This window comes from Salvelinus fontinalis, chromosome 35 (genome assembly GCF_029448725.1).
Source record: "Salvelinus fontinalis isolate EN_2023a chromosome 35, ASM2944872v1, whole genome shotgun sequence".
NCBI lineage: Eukaryota > Metazoa > Chordata > Actinopteri > Salmoniformes > Salmonidae > Salvelinus > Salvelinus fontinalis.
The window spans coordinates 25,052,320-25,078,380 of NC_074699.1; the positions used below are offsets into that span (position 1 = coordinate 25,052,320).

The 26,061-nt window shown below is 45.3% G+C and overlaps 1 protein-coding gene across 8 annotated transcripts in view; it reads right to left on the minus strand.

Moving 5' to 3' along the window:
- LOC129834602 (transcription factor SOX-6-like) overlaps positions 1–26,061 on the minus strand; it is a 159,705-nt gene that overhangs the window by 99,918 nt on the left and 33,726 nt on the right. For 5 of the 8 annotated variants that reach the window (XM_055899737.1, XM_055899735.1, XM_055899736.1 and 2 more), the window contains exons 3-4: positions 18,456–18,526; positions 6,941–6,991 (exon numbers count right to left, since the gene is read on the minus strand). The exons of 1 other annotated variant lie outside the window; for it this stretch is intronic. In XM_055899737.1, coding sequence (XP_055755712.1) covers positions 6,941–6,975 — 35 coding nt within the window. In that variant the 5' untranslated portion in view covers positions 6,976–6,991; positions 18,456–18,526. The remainder of the gene's footprint in view (positions 1–6,940; positions 6,992–18,455; positions 18,527–26,061) is intronic. 2 more of the 8 variants (XM_055899739.1, XM_055899742.1) reach the window with 2 other exon arrangements.

Here is a 26,061-nt window from a genome sequence, read left to right on the forward strand (position 1 = left end):
GCGAGAGACCATGGCAGTCACAAACAGTAAGACTGTGGGCCTGCCAGTCCGGGGGAAAATACCTCATGTTGAATGATTCATAAACACCCTGCCTGTGTGTGTCTGTGTGTTGACGTGGCTGGCCAGTAGATAGAGCTCCATGCTGTGGGAGAGTGGGAGCCCTGACTGTGCTGTGCCCACTGCCTCCACAGTGAAGTGCAGCAGGCTAGCCCTGGCTGGTTAGAACTGGGACCAACAGCTTCAGCCTCTATGGCATCAGGCCAGTGAGCATGCACGCAAACACGCACACACACACACACACACAAAAACACACACACACACACACACACACAGAGGGAGAAACAAGGCATATCATAATATGCCTGTGTGTTTTTAATGGAGTTCCCCCCTTACTAACGGCTATTATCCCTGACTAATGGCATTCACTGGGCCTCTCTCATTACTGAAGTGGCTCTTTACCGGGGACCCTTGTTTCATACAGTTAGAGTTAATGCATTATGAACAGCCCACCAAGAGTAAGCAGCGATCTGCATATTCAATAACTTCTGTAATTATATGCGCCATTCATCAGATGGGATCTGATTGCAGGGGAAGAGGGGAAGAGAGAGGAGCAGAGAGGTGCAGAGAGGTCTGATTCCTGGAGGACAGAAGTCTAATCACAAAACTAACATGATAATTGAAATCTAAATTGAAAGACTTGGCTCACGCCGAGAGTATTTCAGGAGTAGATTGTGGAGAAATTGGGGCTGGAGAGTGAGGGAAAGAAAGAAAGAGAGAGGGAGAGATAAAGAGATGGAAAGAAAGAGAAACAGAAAGAGATAGGGGGAAAGAGGCCATATTAATGGAGACTGTAAAATTGCCACACTGCCACAATGTGTTCAGGGTAGTGGTATTGCTGACTTATGGGTATAGGGGGCAGTGTACTAGCAGCAGTATCCATAGCACAACTACAGTAAGAGAATCATGTCTCTCCTCAGCAGGGCCAAGACTGTTTCTGGAGAATGTACGTCAGCACGAACGCGGCACAATATTCCAAGTTGTCACTGTTGGCCTTTTCTGCCTGAATGGCCCCGGTTCTCTGAATGTAGTTTCCTGTTTTAAGAGGTAAATATGAGGTACCTAACTGCTCGATTCTGCTTGCATAACGTGCCCATTGTTTGTGTGAGAGGAGACATTTTCTACATTGTATGGGATGTAAAGGACCTCAATTCACCTCCAAAGTCCATAATCACATCAGCTATTCATAGAAGCTTTTTAAGGAGGCACTAAGCATCAAATCAAAGCAGATATGGAGAAATTAAACAGTTAAATGCATGTTTTTTTGGTGAAAAATATCCATAATTCTAAGTGAGAAAAGCGCAGCATTGAGAGACACCTGTGTTTGAAGTTTTGTAAAGAGGCCATCCTTGTGTTCCACTGACTGAGGACACACAGTTTTTCTCCCCAACACATTCTGTCCAATTAAGGATAATCTTATCAACAATCTCGTTTCAGATACTTGCGATCAGGAATGAGTCTGTGATGAGACTTGACTGGGTCGTTGGAAAACAGCTTTCCTTAGAGGACTCTGTGAACAGTTTGGCATTGTGTGGTAAGAAAAGACTAAAGGGAGAAATGAACCCATCTACCCCAGCCAGTCCGCTGTCCCTCCCGTTCTCCTCTCTCCTTCCCTGCTCTGCTATTTCTCCAGACTCTGGATTCATATTCCGCCCTCAATAACAGTTCATTAGTAATGCCAAATTCATTAACCTATACTGCTGTATCAGTGGCCTGGGCCATAAATTAGCTTAATGTGGGCAGACGTATTGCAGCTGTAATAAGGGACATAAAACGTAAAGAGAAACACATAGATCATAGACGGTTATAACTCTGCAGTGGTTTAGGAGGACCCACTCTGGTCCAGACAGATTATTCAGCTATCACATCAGCTCTTTGTGCTTTCTCTCTCCTCACAGGAACTTTTATATAACGACTAAAATAAAAAGGCGACACAGTATATCAACCGTGTGTTTTCATTACTACTGTAACTCCTCAGGTTTTGGCAATTGAGTTATTGCATTGGTTTGCTTTTATCATTTGCCATATATAATTATGTGAAAGACTGTGTTAAGATAGCATGTGTACCTGTTAGTACTAGGCATGGAATAGATCCTCTAACTCCTAGGGTGTGTTTGTGTAGAGAGATCATCCAAGAGGGAACGTTGTTATCAGAGCAGTGTGTAGACTAGAGGTGTCAGAAACAAATAGAGAAGCAGTGCATTCCCCTCTCCTGCTGCACGGGGAAGAGGGAACAGGGATGGGAAAAGGCTTGAGGCACTTCAAGTAGCTTCTGACAGATCCTTCTAATTGGAGAATTATATTTCCTCCAAGTCTCTGGTATAAATCCAGTTTGTATTTATTTAGAGTCAGTAAGGGAACAAGTAGGTTTTGGCCGTGTGGCATGTTTCCCCTCTCTCTCCCTTTCCCTAAACCGTCTCACGTCCCTTATACAGACCCTTTCTCTCGCTCTCTCTTCTCTCTGTATCCCTCCAGTTAGTGTGACTGACGTGTGAACTGCAGGTTCCGTGTCTGTGTTGAGCACATGGAAGCAGCACAAAACAAACTGCTATTGTAAAAAGGGATGATGACTTCGGCTGTCCATGGATTACATGGTGACCTTTCCGCTGTCCTATCCCCCAGTGGTCTCGTCTAACAGCTCACACCAAAGAGCCTATTAGGCCTGGATTCCACGCCGTTGTTAAAAAGGCTCTTGTCCTTTCAGAACTCTCTCTCCCTCGCTTTCTATTTTTTCAAGCCAAGGTGGTGGAGGAACACAAGTCCATTGTTCCCTCGCAGATGGAAGTTGGAGTTACTACGGCAACAGCTCTAATCCTTCTTTTTCCCACCTTTCTTCGTATTAATGGCCTATCAAGTGCTACCTTTTAAGTCAGTGGCCAGCGTTCCGCGAGCACAGCTCCCTCGCCTTAATTACATATGATTCTATTCGTACGTAGACAACATGATGAGCTAATCGGAATGTGCTAAATAATGACGTACTGTGAGCAACTATTCCTTATCCTGAGGCCTGGTCTAAGAATAACAATAATGAGGCCATTATTAAGGATCTGACTTTAAAATGATGCCCTGCCACCAAAACAGAGAGCATAATTGTTCTGGTGTTGTCCACACAATCAACAACTCATTGTTGTGGACTTGAGAACTAAGGGAGCAGAGAATGGGTCCCATAATGATTGGTCTGTGCTGCCATGCAGGCCCTGTATAGAATTGTCCACAGAAGAATGTCCTTGATAGACTGCTGATTTGTTGAAAGTGGTGTGAATGAAGACAACTGTCTGGCTTTTTAGAAAAATGTCCTCTTTTTTGCCTGTTTCTCTCACCGCTCAAATAGCCACCAAGCCTCATTAGAGCAGGGCCATTCATATGGTGAAAGGCTGGGAGTCACACAGACCCTTCTGAGAGGACATGGAGAGTAACAACTAGCTAGATGCTTAAACAGGCCCAGATCTACTCCTTTCACTCATCTCTCACTGTGGAAAAGGAAATGGCTCTATGGTCAGCCTTAAAAGACAAAGAAACCCTCCTAACTAACATGTCAAAAAGGTTTCTTTAAACAATATAAATAATCATGGAGAATAACATCAACTCAATACGGCTGAGATGTGTTATCTTGATTAGATTCCAGCACATTTAAAAAGTTAAGATTTGTAGGTATATATAAATATTCAGCTTTAATCACAATCATATTGAGGTTAATAAACACTCACAGCGAAGGTGATTATTGTAGATTAAGTTGTAAAGGCTGAAAGAAACGTTAAGTGAGATGTTTTGCGTCTACATTTAACGGGGGAAAGCTCAGTGGGGTTGTCCAAACGCGGAGCTGCACCTTTTAAATGTGCTCCATTGTGAGGCAGGGGAGAGCAAGGGAGAGCAGGGGAGAGCAGAAGGAATGCTAAGTGGGCCCCTTTGCCTAGTCAACCTTCAGTGGATTGCATTTATCTTCATCTTGTTAGACTAAATTAATTAACAATCTCCTTGTTACACACTTTCTCCTTTCATTACATCAAATAATGGGAGAGATGCAGGAGGAGGTCCTCTCTACTGGGATTAGCCAGGGACTGTTACAGATCTCTCTCTCTCACACACACACACACACACACACACACACACACACACACACACACACACACACACACACACACACACACACACACACACACACACACACACACACACACACACACACACACACACACACACACACACACACACACACACACACACACACACACACACACACACATAATCTGCCAAAATACAATCACATGTTCTTCATAAATATGCCGCTAAATTGAAACACTGCTTCTCTAAAAAAAAGCTGGCTTCTAATGTGAGTAAGAACAGATCCTATTCCACTAAAATACATTGTGCACTAACTGTATAATTTAGTGAATTCTTTCACTTTGTTGCAGACGTACTGCTCTGCATGTGAGATTTAAACAGACTGTCATTATTTTCTAAGACAGTACAAAGGCTCCATGCTACATTATTAATATAAAGTTAACCTGTTTAAAGTTCTCCCTGATGTATTTTTCACAATGACTATTCCTCTGCCTGCATCAGTGCACATTAACAACCAGCATCATTTTCTAAACTGAAAATGGGGGAATTGGTACTTTTACAGCTATTGCAACTATGAGTCAAAACAAGAAGTGATGACGCATTAATGTAAAATAATGACTAGTTTGTCCAGCGGTATTTTAGTGAGTGACGCAGATATGAAATGTGAAAAGTCACCTTAGACATCTGCCCCTGAAATGTGAAAAGTCACCTTAGACATCTGCCCCTGAAATGTGAAAAGTCACCTTAGACATCTGCCCCTCTGTCAGAGCAGAAGTGGAACTTCTGGGCCACACAGCTGGGGAGACGACTGAGTTTAATAGACAACATGTCCTTTCAGAGTACTACACATAAATAGATGTATTAATGAGACACAAGGCTGTCATACTTCACATAATTGCACTGACAGATCCCCCTTTGACCCAATTCAGTTGCTTAAGAAAATATGTTGTGGTGCTAGCTACACTGAAGAAACATGGTCCGTCTCCCAAACCCCTCCCCTCCTGTTTCTCTCTCTCATTCTCTCTCTCCCTCCAACCCTCCCTCCCCAGGACACAACAAGCCATGGCCAAGCAAAAGGCCAAACCCTGAGGCAAAGCCTGCCTTTAATCTTGGCCTGCTTGTTGAGGCTTCTGTCCTCCAATCACCCGAGCATGTGTGCGTGATATCGTTCCACTGGCACTTCTCATTTAATTAAAACAGACATTGACAGAAGGATGTGGATTAGGAACCGTAATGATGCATTTACTTAGTTGAATCGCAGTGTTCTCTCAGAGTAATGATTTCGACAAAGAACAAAAAGATATTGTTACGAAAGAGGCTAGCAGTCAAAGGTCATGTTTTGTCTATGTGGGTCGATGTGGGTCTTCAAGTTATTGGGCTGTAAGAATCTCAGTTGGATTTAAGAGGTGTTGCTTTCTTCAGCCCTCCCCCACCCTCTGTTCAGCTAGATATCTGCCCAACTGGTGCTGCTTCAACAGGTGGCTGGAGTCAAACACAATCCTCCACTCTGTAGCATTAGTGGCCCAGTGGAAATGAATAGAGGCAACATAACTTCAATAATCCACCACATGCCTGAGTATGATCCCCAGCCTCCGGCCAACACGGGAGAAGTAACACTCACTACGCCTTGGAAACGGAGGCTACATGCAAATTAAGTAGAAGAGTCTATTTAAGGACATTTCTAATAAATATGATTTTTTAAGATATATGTTTGATTTGTGTATGTGTATTCTAGATAAGGTAACCCAGATAGTTTTTGTGCTATATTTGGAATTAAATGACTGATCTATACCGCCTCTCAAATCTCATGTCATTCTGTGCTGGGCAATTGACTAAGATGTATTTTTTCTCATCGGACGTCTTTTTACTGCTGTCTGTGTAGAGAGTAAGGACACTCAATAGTAACCTTTCAAACTAGATACGAATGGGGTATTTTAAAATAGGATCTAAAGCTGTGTTATATCCATGGCATTATCACGTCCTTTATTTTACCGGGTTCCAACAGTTCTGAGAAAAAAAATGCTGTTAATTTAATCAAATAAATGACCTTTTGAAAAAAAGAATCAAAGAGGATTCATTAGCTTTACTAAAGTTTGGCTGACAGCAGCTTTGAAAGGCAGATCCTGCTGCTGCTGCGTCTTTTAACGAGGCACCATTAATTAGGCTGCAACATTCAAGCCTGGAGAAAGAGAGGAAAGAGGAGCCAATGGCGAATATACTCACTTATTGACTTCCTCCGTGTTATAACAGCACAAATTCTTAAATACAATCACAGGATGGGTTTAAAAGAAAAATAGCGTCAAGGTCTAATTTTTTTGGACTTTGCGGTCGAGTACAAACACACACACACAACAGGAAACAGTACATAACAAACCAAGCCCCACCCTGACCCCCACCCCACCTGTCCTGGTCATGAGTCTAGAAGAGGGGGACAGACAAAAGCATGCAGTACAAACACGGAAACCCTAGTTTGAGAGGCACAGTACCCAGGGGTGAGATGGGGGGGGTATCTCTACACATCTGTGTGTGAGGTTAGAGTGGAAACTGCTTTCAGTCTGACTATGGAGTGTGGTGGGTATCAGTGTGAGCATGCCACGGAGAGCGCTGGAGAGGGGGAAAGGTGGAAGTGACTATTTCACACTCACAACATACAGCTGGGGTGGATTCCCAGACACACAACCCTCCCACCGACCCCACCCAGCCAGGCAGGGACGTGATCTAAGGCTAGATGTCGGGAGCTGGAGCTGTGAAGGGACAGATGAGTTTAGCCCCTGACCCCCTGACCCACGACTTTACAACAACAACTGAAAAAGAAACTAACCTCAGTAAAAAGCTGCTACGAAGAAAGCCCTCCATGTCAGCGTGTGGGGTTCTGCGGCAGGAGAAATACATAGAGAACCATTTTAACACTGAAAAAAAGCAACATGCAAAAAACACAGAGCAATGCATGCATCTTTCTCTTCTAATAAGGTATGTCTTTAATTAAGGCAGTGTGGAGGATAGGAAGCTCATCCTCTCTTCTTTGCATTGACGTCATTAATTCTAGTCTTTCCTCAGAGAGGGGAGTGGATTTGCATACAGCAAGGGCCTGATGATATGTTTGCAACAAATAAATCCTTTCCTATTGATCCTAGCGCAGCCTTCTTCCTAGGCTCTCTCCAGAGTGACACATACATTTCTGTAACCACTGATGCCAGACCAGCCTCTGGCAGGGCTCAGAGTGGTAGAAGGAGCAGCCAGAGGTGGTCCAGCTGTGTGGCGAGGGCTCTGTGGCTTCTAGGAGCCCCACCACAGGGGCCCAATGATGGGACATGCACCGCCAAGGAGGCGGGAGGGTGTGGTTCACAATGTCACTGTTCGGAGAGGTCGTTTGGAAGCCTCGCCCGAAACATTTTGGAAGCACATGGCTGCAAATGATTCCCAACAGGTTTCATTAACCTCTGTTATTGTTCTTCAGAATATATACTGTATGTACAGTATATTGTGATTTTGGATTGCTGTGTGCTTCTCCTTAAGCACTATCGTCAACATATTATTACAGAAAACAAATTGGGAGTGGAGCCGTGGGGTGGAGGGTTGGAATACAAGTACGTCAGTGATATCAAAACTATAGCCTAAAATTTGAGAAATTACCAGGAAATTCCCTTTTCACACACGAGCTTCCCTCTCTGACAATGGTAAAGTCAGCAAAAATAAATATGTACTAGTCATCACACCAATTCATAGAAAGACACACAGTGTAGTTTCAGCTTGTTATTCAATTGTCTCGGTATTACACATCATCACATCCCTGTCCTGTAAAATACATCGCCATCTCACCAGCATCTGATCAGCCAAGAGCTAAAGCTGGAGTGTGCTTTTCAAACCCATGTTAGAAAACGCAATACTCAGTAGCGGCAAAGAAAAAAAACTTGCTGAAACTAATGAGTGTTTTCTCCTGCTGTAACAGTCGACTCCCTTGCAGACGTCATCATAAATAACACACATCAGAGCAAAAGAGATCCAGCATCTTGGCCCTAAATGCTTTCAGTTTTTGGGACATGAGTGTAATTTGCTGTTTTCTCCTCTCCTCTCCTCTCCTCTCCTCTCCTCTCCTCTCCTCTCCTCTCCTCTCCTCTCCTCTCCTCTCCTCTCCTCCAGTGAGGCTGTGGAGACAAAGGCACTGAGAGAATGGAAAGAGTGACAGGACCAAGGACACTGTGCCTTTCAGGCTAGCCTGGCCAGCACTTAGGAGGGCGTTGGACCCGCGAGACCCAGTGGGCTCAGCCGACACTTTCTCACAATCAGGTGTCTGAGGAGGGGGTTAGGCCAGTGACGCCGCTCTGCTCTGCTCCCCGCTCCACTACACTCAGCCCTGCTCTGCTCTGTTCCCCACTCTACTCAGCCCTGCTCTTCTCAGAGCACATAATACCAACATCACACCAGTGACAACGTGAGAAAACAACAGTCAAATCATGCCGAACCGATCAAGCGTGTCTCCTCACCACTCTGAGAAGTGTTAAAAACACACACACACTTCTCTCTGCACCTCCTCTCTCTCTCTCCTCTCTTTCTCAGTCTTCTCTCCGTCTCATCTTTAGTAAGGGGACTGACTCGAACACAGAGAGACACACGACATAACTGCATAATAGACCATCATCATGTGCCCCAAACACACGTTTGGAGTTTAGATTCCTTGATAACAGGTTAGCAAGAGAGGCAACAAGGCTATGGAAAGCCACAGGAAACTTAAACTAACCTAGATAAAACCCACTGAGTGAATGGACAGTGAGCCATAGGCTGGGTTCCTTTGTCATGACACTGAATGCATGTCTCATGCTTTAGTGGCTCCAACATAGTCTTCAGCAAGCTCACTGTCTAGCAGAGGACCAGCCTGCCACCAGGACAGGAAGTGCCAATACAGAAGGGCCTGTTTCTCTCTATCTCTGTCTGTCTGTCTCTATCTCTCTGTCTGTCTGTCTGCCTGTCTCCTTCCCTCTGCATCTCTCTTGCTGCTTGGACACATTCTGTTACTGTTTCACAACTATCTTTCTCCTTCTCTCTTTTTCTCTCTTCCTCCCTCTTGTCTCTCTGCCTGTGTTTCCTCAGCAGTGTGTGCTGTCTAAAACTCCATTGTGATAATGGAGACAACTGAAGCACGTCGCCCTATGGAAGTAAAGATATGGTTTGGAGACCGAATTCAGGAAAAAGTGACTGAGCCACATTGTATTTGCTCCTCTCCATAGATCCATAAAGAAAACAGGGGAGCCTGGAGTTTTAAACTAAGAGCAGGCCACATTTCAAGGGTAGCGTTTTGGTGAATGAGAAATAGGGAGGATAGACATCAGTGTTAAAGACAGCTAGCGCTGGGGCTCACGACAGCCTTTTCGAAGAACGGACCTCTGCCAAAAGCTGTCTCTGCCCAACCAACTCTCACCATCTGCAGTAAATGTGCTCCATTAAAGCAGCACCATATGGACAACAAGCTAGCTATTAACACAGCTTCAGCACGTCCCCCTAACCTAGCACAGATTTCAAACTTCCAGTCAAATTGACTGCTGAATTAATGCACCACCACAGCCATGTGGGTCTTGGCATGGAGCGCTGCTCCCAGCTTTCAGTCATTAACAGCCCAGGCCAGCTTAGAGCTGAGCAGAGCTGAGCCCAGCGGAGAGAGAGACACAGCGGCCACCTACAGACAGACTCTACTCCACCATGTCTGACTTGGTCACTGGAAAGTGACTTTTAATTAATGGGAGAGTCTGGCTATAACCTATGCCTACATGTCAGCCCAGGCAGTTTAGAGAGGAGAATGGAAAAGAGGAGTAAGAGGACCGATGTATCCAGGGGGACATGGAGGACCATGTCCCAGACAACTCTGGACAGCACAGGGAGCAGCAGCAGTCATTAGGCTGAGGGCTTGGTACTGTCTGTGTCTCAGTTCTTCCACAGTGATGGAGGAGAGAAGAGGAGACTGCTCCCTAGCTGGGTGATGACGTAGAGCCAAGATGGCACTGATTAACCAGGGTGTGGGGACGTTAATTCCTCTGGGCCAGGCGGCCATGTTGACGCCTCTCCTCCTCTCTGAGTCATGGGGGGACCCACCCACCGCTCACAAAGCTCTCCTCTCTTCTCCCAGAGCATGACGCCACGGCTGCCTGCAAGCCCTCTGTTCTCCCACTCATAAACGAGCATACACACACACACACACACACACCCACACACACCCACACACACACACACACACACACACACACACACACACACACACACACACACACACACACACACACACACACACACACACACACACACACACACACACACACACACACACACACACACACACACACACACACACACAAAAGCTCTCTCTCTTTCTCACACACACACCAAATCAATTACAGCTCTGTGTCTTTAACCCGGCCCCATAGGTTCAATAAATTATGTTTGTTTATTTTTTTCCCTCCTGTCACAGGTCCTTAGATTCTGTTCATAATCAGCATGGAAAACACTTTCCCTCTCTCTCTAACAGCCTGGATGTCTACAATGCCTTGCACTAACTCAAACTACAGGAAGGAAGGCACTGCTAGGCTACACAATAGTAGGTCTTTGTCAATAGAAAGTGCTCTTTGGTAAAAGGGGTAAATTGGACCCCAGAGTGAAAGAAAAGCAGCCAACAAATGCAGGGGCGGCAGGTAGCTTAGTGGTTAGAGCGTTGGGCCAGCAACCGAAAGGTTGCTAGATCGAATCCCTGAGCTAACAAGGTAAAAATCTGTTGTTCTACCCCCTGAACAAGGCAGTTAACCCACTGTTCTGAAGCTGTCATTGTAAATAAGAATTCATTTTTAACTGACTTCCCTAGTTAAATAAAAAAAATGGATGTTAAAAAGCAAGGAGGACCAAGGCACTCTTCATATAATTAAAATGCCTTTATTTGCATGGTATGTTCAATGGAACAAATATTTTAAAACTCTGACGTGTTTCGGCAGCATGGCCTTGGTCGTGTCTATTTGTTCCATTGAACATGCCATACAAATAAAGGTATTTTAATGAGATTAAGAGTGCCTCCTTGCTTTTTACTTTTTACTCTTTATTTCTTAGGAAAAATCGTCATCTTGATGACTCAATATTGTACTCCATAATCATAATGACCTCTGTGACCCTATTTTGTGACCTCATGTCAGGCTAAAACAGGAGAATGGAGGGAGAAAAAGTACAAATGACAAATCCCAGGTAATTAGGAAACATTTGGCTGCTGACTATCCAGTGGCTGACCATTCAATGAGGACTTCGTGATGAGGTGAATGTCAATGGGATGGTTTAATTGAGAATGCTATGGTCAGTTAAGATCTATTTGTCTGGTGTCAGCTTTTTGCCTGCGGTGTGAGCATGTGTGTGCGTGTGTGTGAATGTGCATGTGAGAGTGCATGTGTCATACCTACACTTTTTAGAAATTACCCCAGAATTACACTTAACACACATACATAGTATAACACACACATACACACACACACACACACACACACACACACACACACACACACACACACACACACACACACACACATACACACACACTTGGATGTGCCACTCTTAGTTCTGCTTAATCATATCAATTCTGCAGAGTTCTGGATGAAGAGCGCTGCTTATATTAAGTACCTCTGCTCTTGGCCAGTGATGATATTAAGATTCCCTTGTTGAGCAGCGATTACATTTCTTTTTGAACATAAACCAAGCTCTGGGTGTAATTGCCTTGTCATTCAGAAGATATTTCATATAGGAACAACTGCGGTGTCTTAATTTCAGGCAATTAATTAATCGATGATCCCATGGGGTGTTATATTTAAAGTGTGATCCTGGTGGTGGGAAGAGGAGGAAGGGAGTGGGTAGGAAGGGGGTGGAAGGGGTGAGGGAGGGGTAAGGAGGGATCTGTCTGACAGGCACAGGATAGAGTTGGTGCTGCTGGCTTGGAGAGAGAGAGACACTAAGTTCAACCTGTGCTGGGGAAGACAACTTACACATTCCTTCAGGAGGACACAGCGGAATGGAGCCTTGCATGTTTGCAGGGACAGGGGTTGATGTTTAAGATAAGGCTCCACCCTCATACATGTGTGGGGGACAAATTTGCGTTCTCCAAAGTAATCTGTCCCAATAGTGTCTCAATGTAGATAAGAGGGCTGTATTAATGACAGGCTGAAGACGGTCTAATTAAATAAGCATTTCAGACCTCTCAGTCGCCAGAGGAGATGTGTGAAAGGGTGGCCTACTGACAGCACTGGGAGAGGATTAGAGAAAACCTGTCCAAGTATTGCCAACATCCCCAGTGTTTTCACACACACACACACACACACACACACACACACACACACACACACACACACACACACACACACACACACACACACACACACACACACACACACACACACACACACACACACACACACACACACACACACACACACACACACAAGCCTAGACTACAACTACACCTTGACTAATAGTGATAGTGTCCCATCTCTCCATCCCCCCGAGCTAGAGCTGCCAGATGAGTAGTGAATTAATTTGTGAGGCACTCCAACATTAAGAAGGTGTGTTGAAAGGTGTCTGCTCATGTTTCAAATTAAACGGGCTGCTGGTCAGCATTAGCACCTCGGCACCCGTCGGCAGCCGCTTGCCTCCGACACATAGGGGGCTGGGGAGGGAGCCTATCCACCGTTCACACTGGAATAATTACAACATGTCAGGAAGAATTAATTTCCTCATTTTTCAAAAGGATACACAGAAATTACCATGTTATTATATGACAGAGTCCCTGGGAGGATTGTATTAAATGTGATTTCTAGCACAGCCCACACAACAAATTAAAATGAGAAATAAGATGGAGAGAAGCAGGGCACGGAGCATATGTTTATGGCAATGACTGAAGCCAAGGGACCAGAAACAACCATCTTCATTTCATTTGATTTAAATCAGGCCGACACACAGTGTGTCTGAATGACAGCGCCTGCTAATGGGCCCAGATTACAGGCTCCTTGGTATTAGCACAGAGATCCAGCCACTTAGTGGGGGAGTAACGGACGCTAGCTACTGGGCCGGGCTACACTACAGCAAGACCATCTGAGCATAATGCAGACATTAACACAGGTTTAGGATCCTCCAACCCCGCTCCACCCTCCAGGACAAACAAGGAAACAACTTCACTGAGCTTACAGTACATTCGTGTTGAGATCAATTAGGCAGGGTGGTTATTTCAGACAGTGGCAGCTGATTTCTCAGAAAGATCAACTGACGATGCTTATTCACTGTGAGCTGTTCTCAACCTTCATTCTTCTCATCTTAAAGTCACAGTGAAGCCATGTAATTAACTTAAAGACTAATGACATTATACTATGTCCAAGTCAATCATTCCCCATTCGTTTTGGTGTCTAACTTCTTCAGAAATGTAAATGTAAGTTTACAGCAAAAAATGTATGTTGATGCTTACAAGTGAATGACCCCTAGAAGAAAGACAAAAACCCTGGAGAATTACACCACGAGGAGAGAATAATTATATCCAACAAAATGATTTTTTCTGTACTGTATTGACAAAGATAGCCTAAACAAAAGTACATTAAATGCGGTAGCACCTTTTACATAACTCAAATAATAAACATCGTAACCATGGGGGGGACTTTAGAGATCCCTTCCAAGCATCCCCCTCCAGACAGGGCTTGGGGGTTGCGGGGTAGGGAGAAAGTGGATACATGGGACCCGTGGAGGCCTTCTCCCTCCTGCCACTCTCCCCTCTCCCGGGCTTTGATTGGGCTTGTTAGCTAAATCCAATCCAACCCAGGCATGGAAAGAAAGAGTTTTTAAACTCTCCCGAAATGGCCGTCATTAGAGCCCAGCACTCCCCTGGGCTCCACAAACTTAAAATCATTTCCCAATCAATTAACTGGATACTCTCAACGCAACGGGCATTTCACACTCCAGGGTCGGAGCGCATTATCAGCCGGAGACGATTCATGGCGTTTTGGGAGAAAAGTTCATGGTTGAAATCATTAATTCATTTGACCAGACATTTAGTTATGCATTACTTTCCACAGCTGGGGAAGCGAGAAGATTAATGGCATGTTCTCAGGTCCCGTTTTCTGCAGTATATAGCTAATAGGTGAAACTTCTCTCTGTCCTACAAGGGCTGCAACTTGAGAGGAAGGAAAGCAGCCAAGTCCATACTAGGTTTCATTCTACAGAGAATCAAATAAAGCACATTAAGCCATCAAATCAGGCCTCACATCTAATAAAGCTGATAGGAGGGTATAATCCCGATAACAACAGCATGTTGCTGGGATGGCAGCTCATACAGAGGGGATTGAAAAATGGTCATATCTAAAGGGGTTAGACACAATGTCACCAAACCTTACAACTAACAGGATCTATCAGGGTTACATGGCGTTAGGGAATGGAGGCATACTGTATCTACATACCTGTACGGAAACTCTTTCCTGACAGATAAAGAAATCTGCCAACAATCAATTTGAATATTCCCAGTGTTCCTCTGGGGCAATTGAAACCAAGGCTGATGAAATTAAAATAACTTTGTCAAGCAGTCTCCGTTTATCTACACCATGGGTGATAATCAGTGCAGGCAGGGTCAGTTGGCTGAACCAACAGGCCCATTTGATACATAATAGATGAGAAGATAACCAACCAAAGGTTATTCATTTTCATTTTGTGGTGAAGTGCTGTTTATTTCATTTCTCAGAAAACCTCTCCAGCAGATCTTCCCCATGAGGGGCATCAGTGCTGGACTGAGCAAAGCCCAGAGTGACTGCTGTGTGTCCATCACTTATTACATGATGACAGACGCTGACAAAGAGCACATTCGGCCCTCCACACTTGGGTGTTTCCAAATGAGTTCACACAGGAGTGATGAAATACATCGTCCAGCAAAAGAAGCCACACACCGTCAAAATGACTCACCGCCTCATTTTATGATGAATTAAACATGTAGATTCAAGTTGCATAGGATTTAGGTGAATGAGTGTGTCAGGTCTGGCTGAAAGAAGAGCACAGGGGAGTGGAGCAGGCCTTTGGAACATCACACACAGGTCATCTAAAACCAGTAAGACAGGGAGACACAGTGAGTGTGGTACAATCTATTCTAACACACACTGACACTTCTTAAATAACAGTGCGAGCAAAATACTAACTTTACAAATGGGAATATTTGGGTGCTGTGTTCAACGACAACCACGTACAATCACTGAAAAACAATTAAATAAAACATTTACAATTATATGATGTTATGTCTACAAGGATTTTTCCCACAATGCACCATATTTTCTGCTTCGAAGAGAAAAGCTCAGGTGTTCGTTCCATTGGCTATTCACTATCAAGGTCCTCATGAGTGGGAGCATCTCAAGTAATGTAGGAGACCTCTAAAGTCTACCTCAGGTCCGTACACACATTGTACCAAGTCCTTTATTCAACACACACATCATTGGGAACATTTGCTGTTCCTACAAAAACAAACACACACACACACACACATGCACTTAACCAGTGGACAACAAGGCATACCCTGTTAATCAACCAACTGTACCTATGCCAACCACATGGCTGATGTTTTCTGTTCTTAGTCAGTAGCTACTGTAGTTTTCTTTTTCCCTTTGGTCCAACAATAACCAACCACGTTATTCCCAAAATAGAGAGAGGTAACCTGTAACTTGTCAATAGCAATGTTAATATCTTGGTTCCAGGTCTTTCTCTCCAGAGGAAGCAGTGGACCACTGATGTTTTGGTTTATTTACTACTAATACTACAAAGTGTAAAGCTGTAGTAGTATCAGGAGCTCACCAGTGTTACACAGTGTTAGCACGCGATACACTCTGGCTAATGTATGCTGGCTAATGTATGCTCTTTCAATCATCATGTCCATTCACAACGTTTATCCATTTCTTTCACTGAGCAGTATTCATTGGTGATAAAATCCAAAGCTAAGGCTTTGTTATTCCACCATTCTGTCTGCTCACTGCAGCCAAAGACAAGTCCACATTCCCAGAGAACGGACTTAACAACACCAACAGACACTACAAACAAAATATGAAAACCATTAGCCAATTTGGTTTAGATGGGAGCATTGATTTGCACTGAAGACAACTGTGTTTGAGGAGAAATGGCAGAGATAAACCGTCGGTATTAGTAAATGGCCGTGAACTTTGAGATGGGATTGACTGTTATCAGTGCCACAGTTGATTATGCAGGACCAACAAGGACTCCTCAGCCACATTAATATCATCAGTCCTGTCTCTCCGGAAACCATCTCCAACTGACATTTGAAAAAAGATTAAAATCAACTAAACTTTCTTGGCTTTATTTGCTCAAGAAACATTTTCTCAGATCCATTTTTTATTACAACAGTGCAGCAGAGAGAGCTCCCATTAAAGGCGTACTCTAGCAATAAAGTACAGCCATATACTGGCTGTTTTCGGAGGTGCTGCCTGCGTTTCCTGAAATGGACTCTTTCTTCCCTCCTGTGAATGTTCTTATTGAGACGACACGCAGCCATAAACTACTAATAACAGCAGCCGACATTAGCGTAGAGAATAGAATCAAAAGCACTATACATGCTACTATGGAGGTAGACATGGAAAGTGAGGAAAAGAACCAAGACACCTGGGTTTAGTTTTCTAAGGGCCTCAGAGGTTGAGGTAAACTCACAGAGGGTTCACAAGTCTCACAAGGCCTTGACGTCATTAGCTAGCCTGACTATGCATGTACGTGTCACAGTTCCATGGTCTTCTATATACAACTAAAGCTAGAATACAAGAACGTAGGTGTCAAAATGCACTTTAACCTCAGATTGTGTGCAGTATTTTTTTATTATTATTAGAAATAAAAGCAGAATCTGAAAAAATACAGATTCTGTACCTGAATAAACAACTCCAAAATAAACTTTTTATACAAAAGTATGTGGACACCTCTTCAAATGAGTGGATTCAGCTATTTCAGCCACACCTGTTGCTGACAGGTGTATAAAATTAAGCACACAGCCATGCAATCTCCATGGACAAACATTGGCAGTAGAATGCCCTTACTGAATAGCTCAGTGACTTTCAACTTGGCACCGTCATAGGATGCCACCTTTCCAACAAATCAGTTCGTCAAATTTCTACCCTGCTATAGCTGCCCTGATCAACTGTGCTGTTAATGTGGAAACGTCTAAGAGCAACAACAGCTCATCCGCAAAGTGGTAGGCCACACAAGCTCACAGAATGAGACCGCCGAGTGCTGAAGCACGTAACGCGTAAAACATTTCTGTCCTCAATTGCAACACTAGGGAGTTCCAAACTGCCTGTGGAAGCAATGTCGGCACAAGAACTGTTTGTCGGGAGCTTCATGAAATTACTTTTCATGGCCGAGCAGTAGCACACAAGCCTAAGATCACCATGCACAATGCCAATCGTCGGCTGGAGCGTAAAGCGCGTAAAGCACGTCGCCATTGGACTCCTGAGCAGTGAAAACGTGTTCTCTGGAGTGATGAATCACGCTTCACCATCTGGCAGACCAACGGACTAATCTGGGTTTGGCGGATGCCAGGAGAACGCTACCTGCTCCAATGCATAGTGCCAACTGTAAAGTTTGGTGGATGAGGAATAACGATCTGGGACTGTCTTTCATGATTTGAGCTATGCCCCTTAGTTCCAGTGAAGGGAATTCTTAACGCTACAGCATACAATGACATTCTAGACTATTCTGTGCTTCCAGCTTTGTGGCAACAGTTAGGGGAAGGCCTTTTCCTATCTCAGCATGACAATGCCCCCGTGCACAAAGCGAGGTCCATACAGAAATGGTTTGTCGAGATCGGTGTGGAAGAACTTGTCTGGCCTGCACAGAGCACTGACCTCAACTCCATTGAACATCTTTGAGATGAATTGGAACTCCGACTGCGAGTCAAGCCTAATCGCCCAACATCAGTGCCCGACCTCACTAATGCTCTTGTGGCTGAATGAAAGCAAGTCCTCGCATCAATGTTCCAACTTCTAAAGGAAAGCCTTCCCAGAAGAGTGGAGGCTGTTATAGCAGCAAATGGTGACCAACTCCATATTAATGCCCGTGATTTTGGAATGAGATGCTTGACGAGCAGGTATCCACATACTTTTGGTCATGTAGAGTAAGTCTAAATTGTAAAAGTGACCATGTGAAGTAACAATATAAGCTTATTGTGTAGCGCCCATTATATTAGTATTTATTTGTGTATTTCATTCAATGCAGGTGTTCAATGTGGATGGAAGACTCCAGGGGTAAAAGAGAAATCTAACTGGATAGTCTTTAGAAAGAAATCAAAATGGAGGAAAAAGAGTACTTACACAAACAGAAAGACTAAACCCCCAGCACCCAGCGATCACTGGTTAGTTGATTTTGAACTCATGAAAGTGACCTGAAATGATAAAAAAAACAGACAAAATATATAAATGTCTCTTTGTCCATCTTTAAAAAATATATACATTCATTCTTTATCAAAACAGTTAAACAATCCATCCCAGACATTCAATTCAAAACAACATATTTTATGGATACGTAATAAAAAAATTAAATCTGTACAATCAGTAAAATAACTTTATTTGCACATATCAAAACAAACTTGGAGAGGAAAGGAGAGAGAGGGAGTTAGGAGGGAGGGGGGTAAGGAGGAGAAGGTGATGCTGGCCCATTGTCAGAACATCTACAGCTGAGGTAAAACAGCTTTAGTAATGAAAGAGTTCGGGACCACGTCCTAGACAATGTTTAAAATCCACTTCTCTAATACCTCATTAATCTGTCCTACAGCCAGTAGATTCCACTAATACATGGCTTTCATATAAAGTGGTTGTTTTATTTAATTTGGACTTTCTTTCTTTGAGCGCGTCAGGCTAATGATTTATTTAGCAGCGTGCTCTGCTAGTGACGGCATGTCTCTCTCTGAGCCCAGCCGCCAGAGCTCTGGAAAACACAAACAACCCGAAGCCTCTGCAATATGGACATACCACTTTTAGCTATTATCTAACCCGGAATTTAACATCAATATTTCTACCTCCAGGAAGTGGAAAAATAACACACCAAAACAGGAACCACAACAACATCCAAAGTGAGAGAGAAGTGGAGTGATCATTGTGCACAGCCACAGCGCAGGCCTGAAACGGCACAAAGCTCATTGATGTTCATTTCCTCACATTATCTTGTTTTTCACAACAAGCTGCGATCTCATTAACAGCTGATTTATACAATTACCCTGCTTCAGCACCGCCAATTAAACCAGGACAGAGGTTTTTAAGGTCACACTTAATTGATCTGCCAGTAATTTGTGCTACTGTACCTTGGTCTCCTGCGGCTAGGCAGGGAATAAAAGACACCAACAGCAGACCAGAGAAATATACCAACACATTTGCAATTGGTGTGAAAGTAGAGAAAAGAGATGTCAGTAAGAGAGGATGGAGGGTTAATAGAAGAGGCCAGGGAGAAGCAGTAGTCATGAATGGATCTGAATGTGCAGCCTTGAGACTGAAAGTAACAATAGGAGAGAGAAGCCCACAGACTGGCCCTGACTGAATGGGAATCTGCTGTCATCTTTATAGCACCTCTGAGCTGACAGTCAAACCTCTCAAAGGACCCAGCCGTCCTAGCCAGCAGGCTGCCAGAGTCCACACCACACTGTCTCACCTCTTTGCACTGTACTGCACACACACACACATACGGACAGACACGCGCACACGCACAGGGTCAGAGATGGAAAAACAGACACACACACAGACAGGCAGATGGACAAATAGAGAAAGAAACAAAGACAGAAAAACGGACAGACATCTAAACACACACACAATTTTACTTTTAGAACCCACTAAGGGCGCTCTCCACCCAGACTATCATAGCCCACTGTATTAAAGACCAAACCAGGGAGGTAATTCAATAAACAAGTGTTTCTTTATGAAACATACACTGAGTTTACAAAACATTAAGAACATCTTCCTAATATTGAGTTGCACAAATCCATGTCTCAGTTGTCTTAAGGCTTAAAAATCCTTCTTTAACCTGCCTCCTCCCCTTCATCTACACTGATTTAAGTGGATTTAACAAGTGACATCAATAAAGGATCATAGCTTTCACCTGGATTCACATGGTCAGTCTGTGTCATGGAAAGAACAGGTGTTACTAATGTTTTGTACACTCAGTGTATAACATCTGACTCATTACCGTTAATAAATGAGAGCTAATAAACGAGAACCCTTTTAATTGCAGGGGGTAGAAATGAACAAGCCTTTGAATGTATAATGTGATGTTAATTGAAACAATGAGGAAAGTAACAGACAAATAGAAAATATGTAATTTTGTATTCATGGCTTATTTAAAGAAATCATTTGTCTGGAGAAAAATGATTATGATTATAGATAATAAGAAAAACCAGAGTGATATTACAAATAATTAAACAAATGTTGTAATCCCTCTGTGAGTGTCTCAGACAGAGACTATTGTAGTGGTGTGGTGCAGTACAGCAGCTCTTTTCCTGCTGAGAACACAGCCTACGGGAAATAACACAGAGATGGGAACCCTTCCTTTTCCTAATGAGACGATCATGGATTCATTAAAACAGAATCCCAATCAACTCCAAATTCAGTTTATTAGTTTCCCCCAACACTTTTATCACCCAATCATTGTGTCCACAATAACCATAGAGCCTTTCAAATGTTAGATTTTTTTACTCAGCTGTTGCAGAGAGGGTGGTGACAACAAACCGCACTGAAACACTACACACATAAACGGAAAGTAACACAAAATTAACACATACACACACTGAATGAACACTATCTTTCGCTTTAACACACGAACATACACTTTCACACACACGCACACGCACACGCACACACACACACACACACACACACACGCACGCACGCACACACACACACACACACCACCAGCTGTCTGCACTACTGGAGTACCCGAGACATCGGGGGTGGTGAGCTATCAGCCAAATAGATAATTCTCATTAAACCACAGGTGGACAGTCAGTCAGGGGGTTGCCACACATTACAGACAGCACCGCTTTTAAAGAAAAATCAACATTTATCTATGTCCCACACTAGAGACGCAGAAGGATTGATCTGTCAAACAGAAAGCCCTTTAAACAAGCCCAACAGACAGACTAACAGTGCTCACTTCAAAGGCCTCGGGCCAGAGAGCTCAAGGACACCTGTGGTAGTTCTGTCAAAGGGTGGCCTTTCCTTTCCTTTGTCTTTGGCCAAACCCCTAGACTATATTAAAGGGACCCTCCACCTAAACCCCACCACAACTCTGTGTCAGTACACTTCTCCAACACCACAACTCTGTGTCAGTACACTTCTCCAACACCACAACTCTGTGTCAGGACACTTCTCCAACACCACAACTCTGTGTCAGGACACTTCTACAACACCAAAACTCTGTGTCAGGACACTTCTCCAACACCACAACTCTGTGTCAGGACACTTCTACAACACCACAACTCTGTGTCAGGACACTTCTACAACACCACAACTCTGTGTCAGGACACTTCTACAACACCACAACTCTGTGTCAGGACACTTCTACAACACCACAACTCTGTGTCAGGACACTTCTCCAACACCACAACTCTGTGTCAGGACACTTCTACAACACCACAACTCTGTGTCAGGACACTTCTACAACACCACAACTCTGTGTCAGGACACTTCTACAACACCACAACTCTGTGTCAGGACACTTCTCCAACACCACAACTCTGTGTCAGGACACTTCTCCAACACCACAACTCTGTGTCAGGACACTTCTACAACACCACAACTCTGTGTCAGGACACTTCTACAACACCACAACTCTGTGTCAGGACACTTCTACAACACCACAACTCTGTGTCAGGACACTTCTACAACACCACAACTCTGTGTCAGTACACTTCTCCAACACCACAGCCCTGTGTCAGGACACTTCTACAACACCACAACTCTGTGTCAGGACACTTCTCCAACACCACAACTCTGTGTCAGGACACTTCTACAACACCACAACTCTGTGTCAGTACACTTCTCCAACACCACAGCCCTGTGTCAGGACACTTCTACAACACCAAAACTCTGTGTCAGGACACTTCTCCAACACCACAACTCTGTGTCAGGACACTTCTACAACACCACAACTCTGTGTCAGGACACTTCTACAACACCACAACTCTGTGTCAGGACACTTCTACAACACCACAACTCTGTGTCAGGACACTTCTACAACACCACAACTCTGTGTCAGGACACTTCTCCAACACCACAACTCTGTGTCAGGACACTTCTACAACACCACAACTCTGTGTCAGGACACTTCTACAACACCACAACTCTGTGTCAGGACACTTCTACAACACCACAACTCTGTGTCAGGACACTTCTCCAACACCACAACTCTGTGTCAGGACACTTCTCCAACACCACAACTCTGTGTCAGGACACTTCTACAACACCACAACTCTGTGTCAGGACACTTCTACAACACCACAACTCTGTGTCAGGACACTTCTACAACACCACAACTCTGTGTCAGGACACTTCTACAACACCACAACTCTGTGTCAGTACACTTCTCCAACACCACAACTCTGTGTCAGGACACTTCTACAACAACCACAACTCTGTGTCAGGACACTTCTACAACACCACAACTCTGTGTCAGGACACTTCTACAACACCACAACTCTGTGTCTGTACACTTCTCCAACAACACAACTCTGTGTCAGGACACTTCTACAACACCACAACTCTGTGTCAGGACACTTCTCCAACACCACAACTCTGTCAGGACACTTCTCCAACACCACAACTCTGTCAGGACACTTCTCCAACACCGCAACTCTGTGTCAGGACACTTCTCCAACACCACAACTCTGTGTCAGGACACTTCTCCAACACCACAACTCTGTCAAGACACTTCTCCAACACCGCAACTCTGTGTCAGGACACTTCTCCAACACCACAACTCTGTGTCAGGACACTTCTCCAACACCACAGCCCTGTGTCAGGAAACTTTTCCAACACCACAGCCCTGTGTCAGGACACTTCTCCAACACCACAACTCTGTGTCAGGACACTTCTCCAACACCACAACTCTGTCAGGACACTTCTCCAACACCACAGACTTGTGTCAGGACACTTCTCCAACACCACAACCCTGTGTCAGAACACATCTCCAACACCACAACTCTGTCAGGACACTTCTCCAACACCACAGCCCTGTGTCAGGACACTTCTCCAACACCACAACTCTGTCAGGACACGTCTCCAACACAACAGCCCTGTGTCAGGACACTTCTCCAACACCACAGCCCTGTGTCAGGACACTTCTCCAACACCACAACTCTGTGTCAGGACACTTCTCCAACACGACAACCCTGTGTCAGGACACTCCTCCAACACCACAGCCCTGTGACAGGACACTTCTCCAACACCACAACTCTGTGTCAGGACACTTCTCCAACACCACAGCCCTGTGTCAGGAAACTTCTCCAACACCACAGCCCTGTGTCAGGACACTTCTCCAACACCACAACTCTGTGTCAGGACACTTCTCCAACACCACAACTCTGTCAGGACACTTCTCCAACACCACAACTCTGTCAGGACACTTCTCCAACACCACAACTCTGTGTCAGGACACCTCTCCAACACCACAACTCTGTCAGGACACTTCTCCAACACCACAGCCCTGTGTCAGGACACTTCTCCAACACCACAACTCTGTCAGGACACTTCTCCAACTCAACAGCCCTGTGTCAGGACACTTCTCCAACACCACAGCCCTGTGTCAGGACACTTCTACAACACCACAACTCTGTGTCAGGACACTTCTCCAACACCACAACCCTGTGTCAGGACACTCCTCCAACACCACAGCCCTGTGACAGGACACTTCTCCAACACCACAGCCCTGTGTCAGGACACTTCTCCAACACCACAACTCTGTGTCAGGACACTTCTCCAACACCACAACTCGGTGTCAGGACACTTCTCCAACACCACAGCCCTGTGTCAGGACACTTCTACAACACCACAGCCCTGTGTCAGGACACTTCTACAACACCACAACTCTGTGTCAGGACACTTCTCCAACACCATAGCCCTGTGACAGGACACTTCTACAAAACCACAACTCTGTGTCAGGACACTTCTCCAACACCACAACCCTGTGTCAGGAGACTTCTCCAACACCACAGCCCTGTGACAGGACACTTCTCCAACACCACAGCCCTGTGTCAGGACCCTCCTCCAAAACCACAGCCCTGTGTCAGGACCCTCCTCCAACACCACAGCCCTGTGTCAGGACCCCCCTCCAACACCACAACCCTGTGTCAGGACACTCCTCCAACACCGCAACCCTGTGTCAGGACACTCATCCAACACCACAACCCTGTGTCAGGACCCTCCTCCAACACCACAGCCCTGTGTCAGGACCCTCCTCCAACACCACAGCCCTGTGTCAGGACACTTCTACAACACCACAGCGCTGTGTCAGGACACTTCTACAACACCACAACTCTGTGTCAGGACACTTCTCCAACACCACAGCCCTGTGTCAGGACACTTCTACAACACCACAACTCTGTGTCAGGACACTTCTCCAACACCACAACCCTGTGTCAGGACACTTCTCCAACACCACAGCCCTGTGACAGGACACTTCTCCAACACCACAGCCCTGTGTCAGGACCCTCCTCCAAAACCACAGCCCTGTGTCAGGACCCTATTCCAACACCACAGCCCTGTGTCAGGACCCCCCTCCAACACCACAACCCTGTGTCAGGACACTCCTCCAACACCACAACCCTGTGTCAGGACACTCATCCAACACCACAGCCCTGATTCAGGACCCTCCTCCAACACCACAGCCCTGTGTCAGGACCCTCCTCCAACACCACAGCCCTGTGTCAGGACACTCCTCCAACACCGCAACCCTGTGTCAGGACACTCCTCCAACACCGCAGCCCTGTGTCAGGACACTCCTCCAACACCACAGCCCTGTGTCAGGACACTCCTCCAACACCACAGCCCTGTGTCAGGACCCTCCTCCAACACCACGGCCCTGTGTCAGAACACTCCTCCAACACCACGGCCCTGTGTCAGGACACTCCTCCAACACCACAGCCCTGTGTCAGGACCCTCCTCCAACACCACGGCCCTGTGTCAGGACCCTCCTCCAACACCACACCACAGCCCTGTGTCAGGACACTTCTCCAACACCACAACTCTGTGTCAGGACACTTCTCCAACACCACAACCCTGTGTCAGGACACTCCTTCAACACCACAGCCCTGTGACAGGACACTTCTCCAACACCACAACTCTGTGTCAGGACACTTCTCCAACACCACAGCCCTGTGTCAGGAAACTTCTCCAACACCACAGCCCTGTGTCCGGACACTTCTCCAACACCACAACTCTGTTTCAGGACACTTCTCCAACACCACAACTCTGTCAGGACACTTCTTCAACACCACAACTCTGTCAGGACACTTCTCCAACACCACAACTCTGTGTCAGGACACCTCTCCAACACCACAACTCTGTGTCAGGACACTTCTCCAACACCACAACCCTGTGTCAGGACACTCCTCCAACACCACAGCCCTGTGTCCGGACACTTCTCCAACACCACAGCCCTGTGTCAGGACACTTCTCCAACACCACAACTCTGTCAGGACACTTCTCCAACTCAACAGCCCTGTGTCAGGACACTTTTCCAACACCACAGCCCTGTGTCAGGACACTTCTACAACACCACAACTCTGTGTCGGGACACTTCTCCAACACCACAACCCTGTGTCAGGACACTCCTCCAACACCACAGCCCTGTGACAGGACACTTCTCCAACACCACAGCCCTGTGTCAGGACACTTCTCCAACACCACAACTCTGTGTCAGGACACTTCTCCAACACCA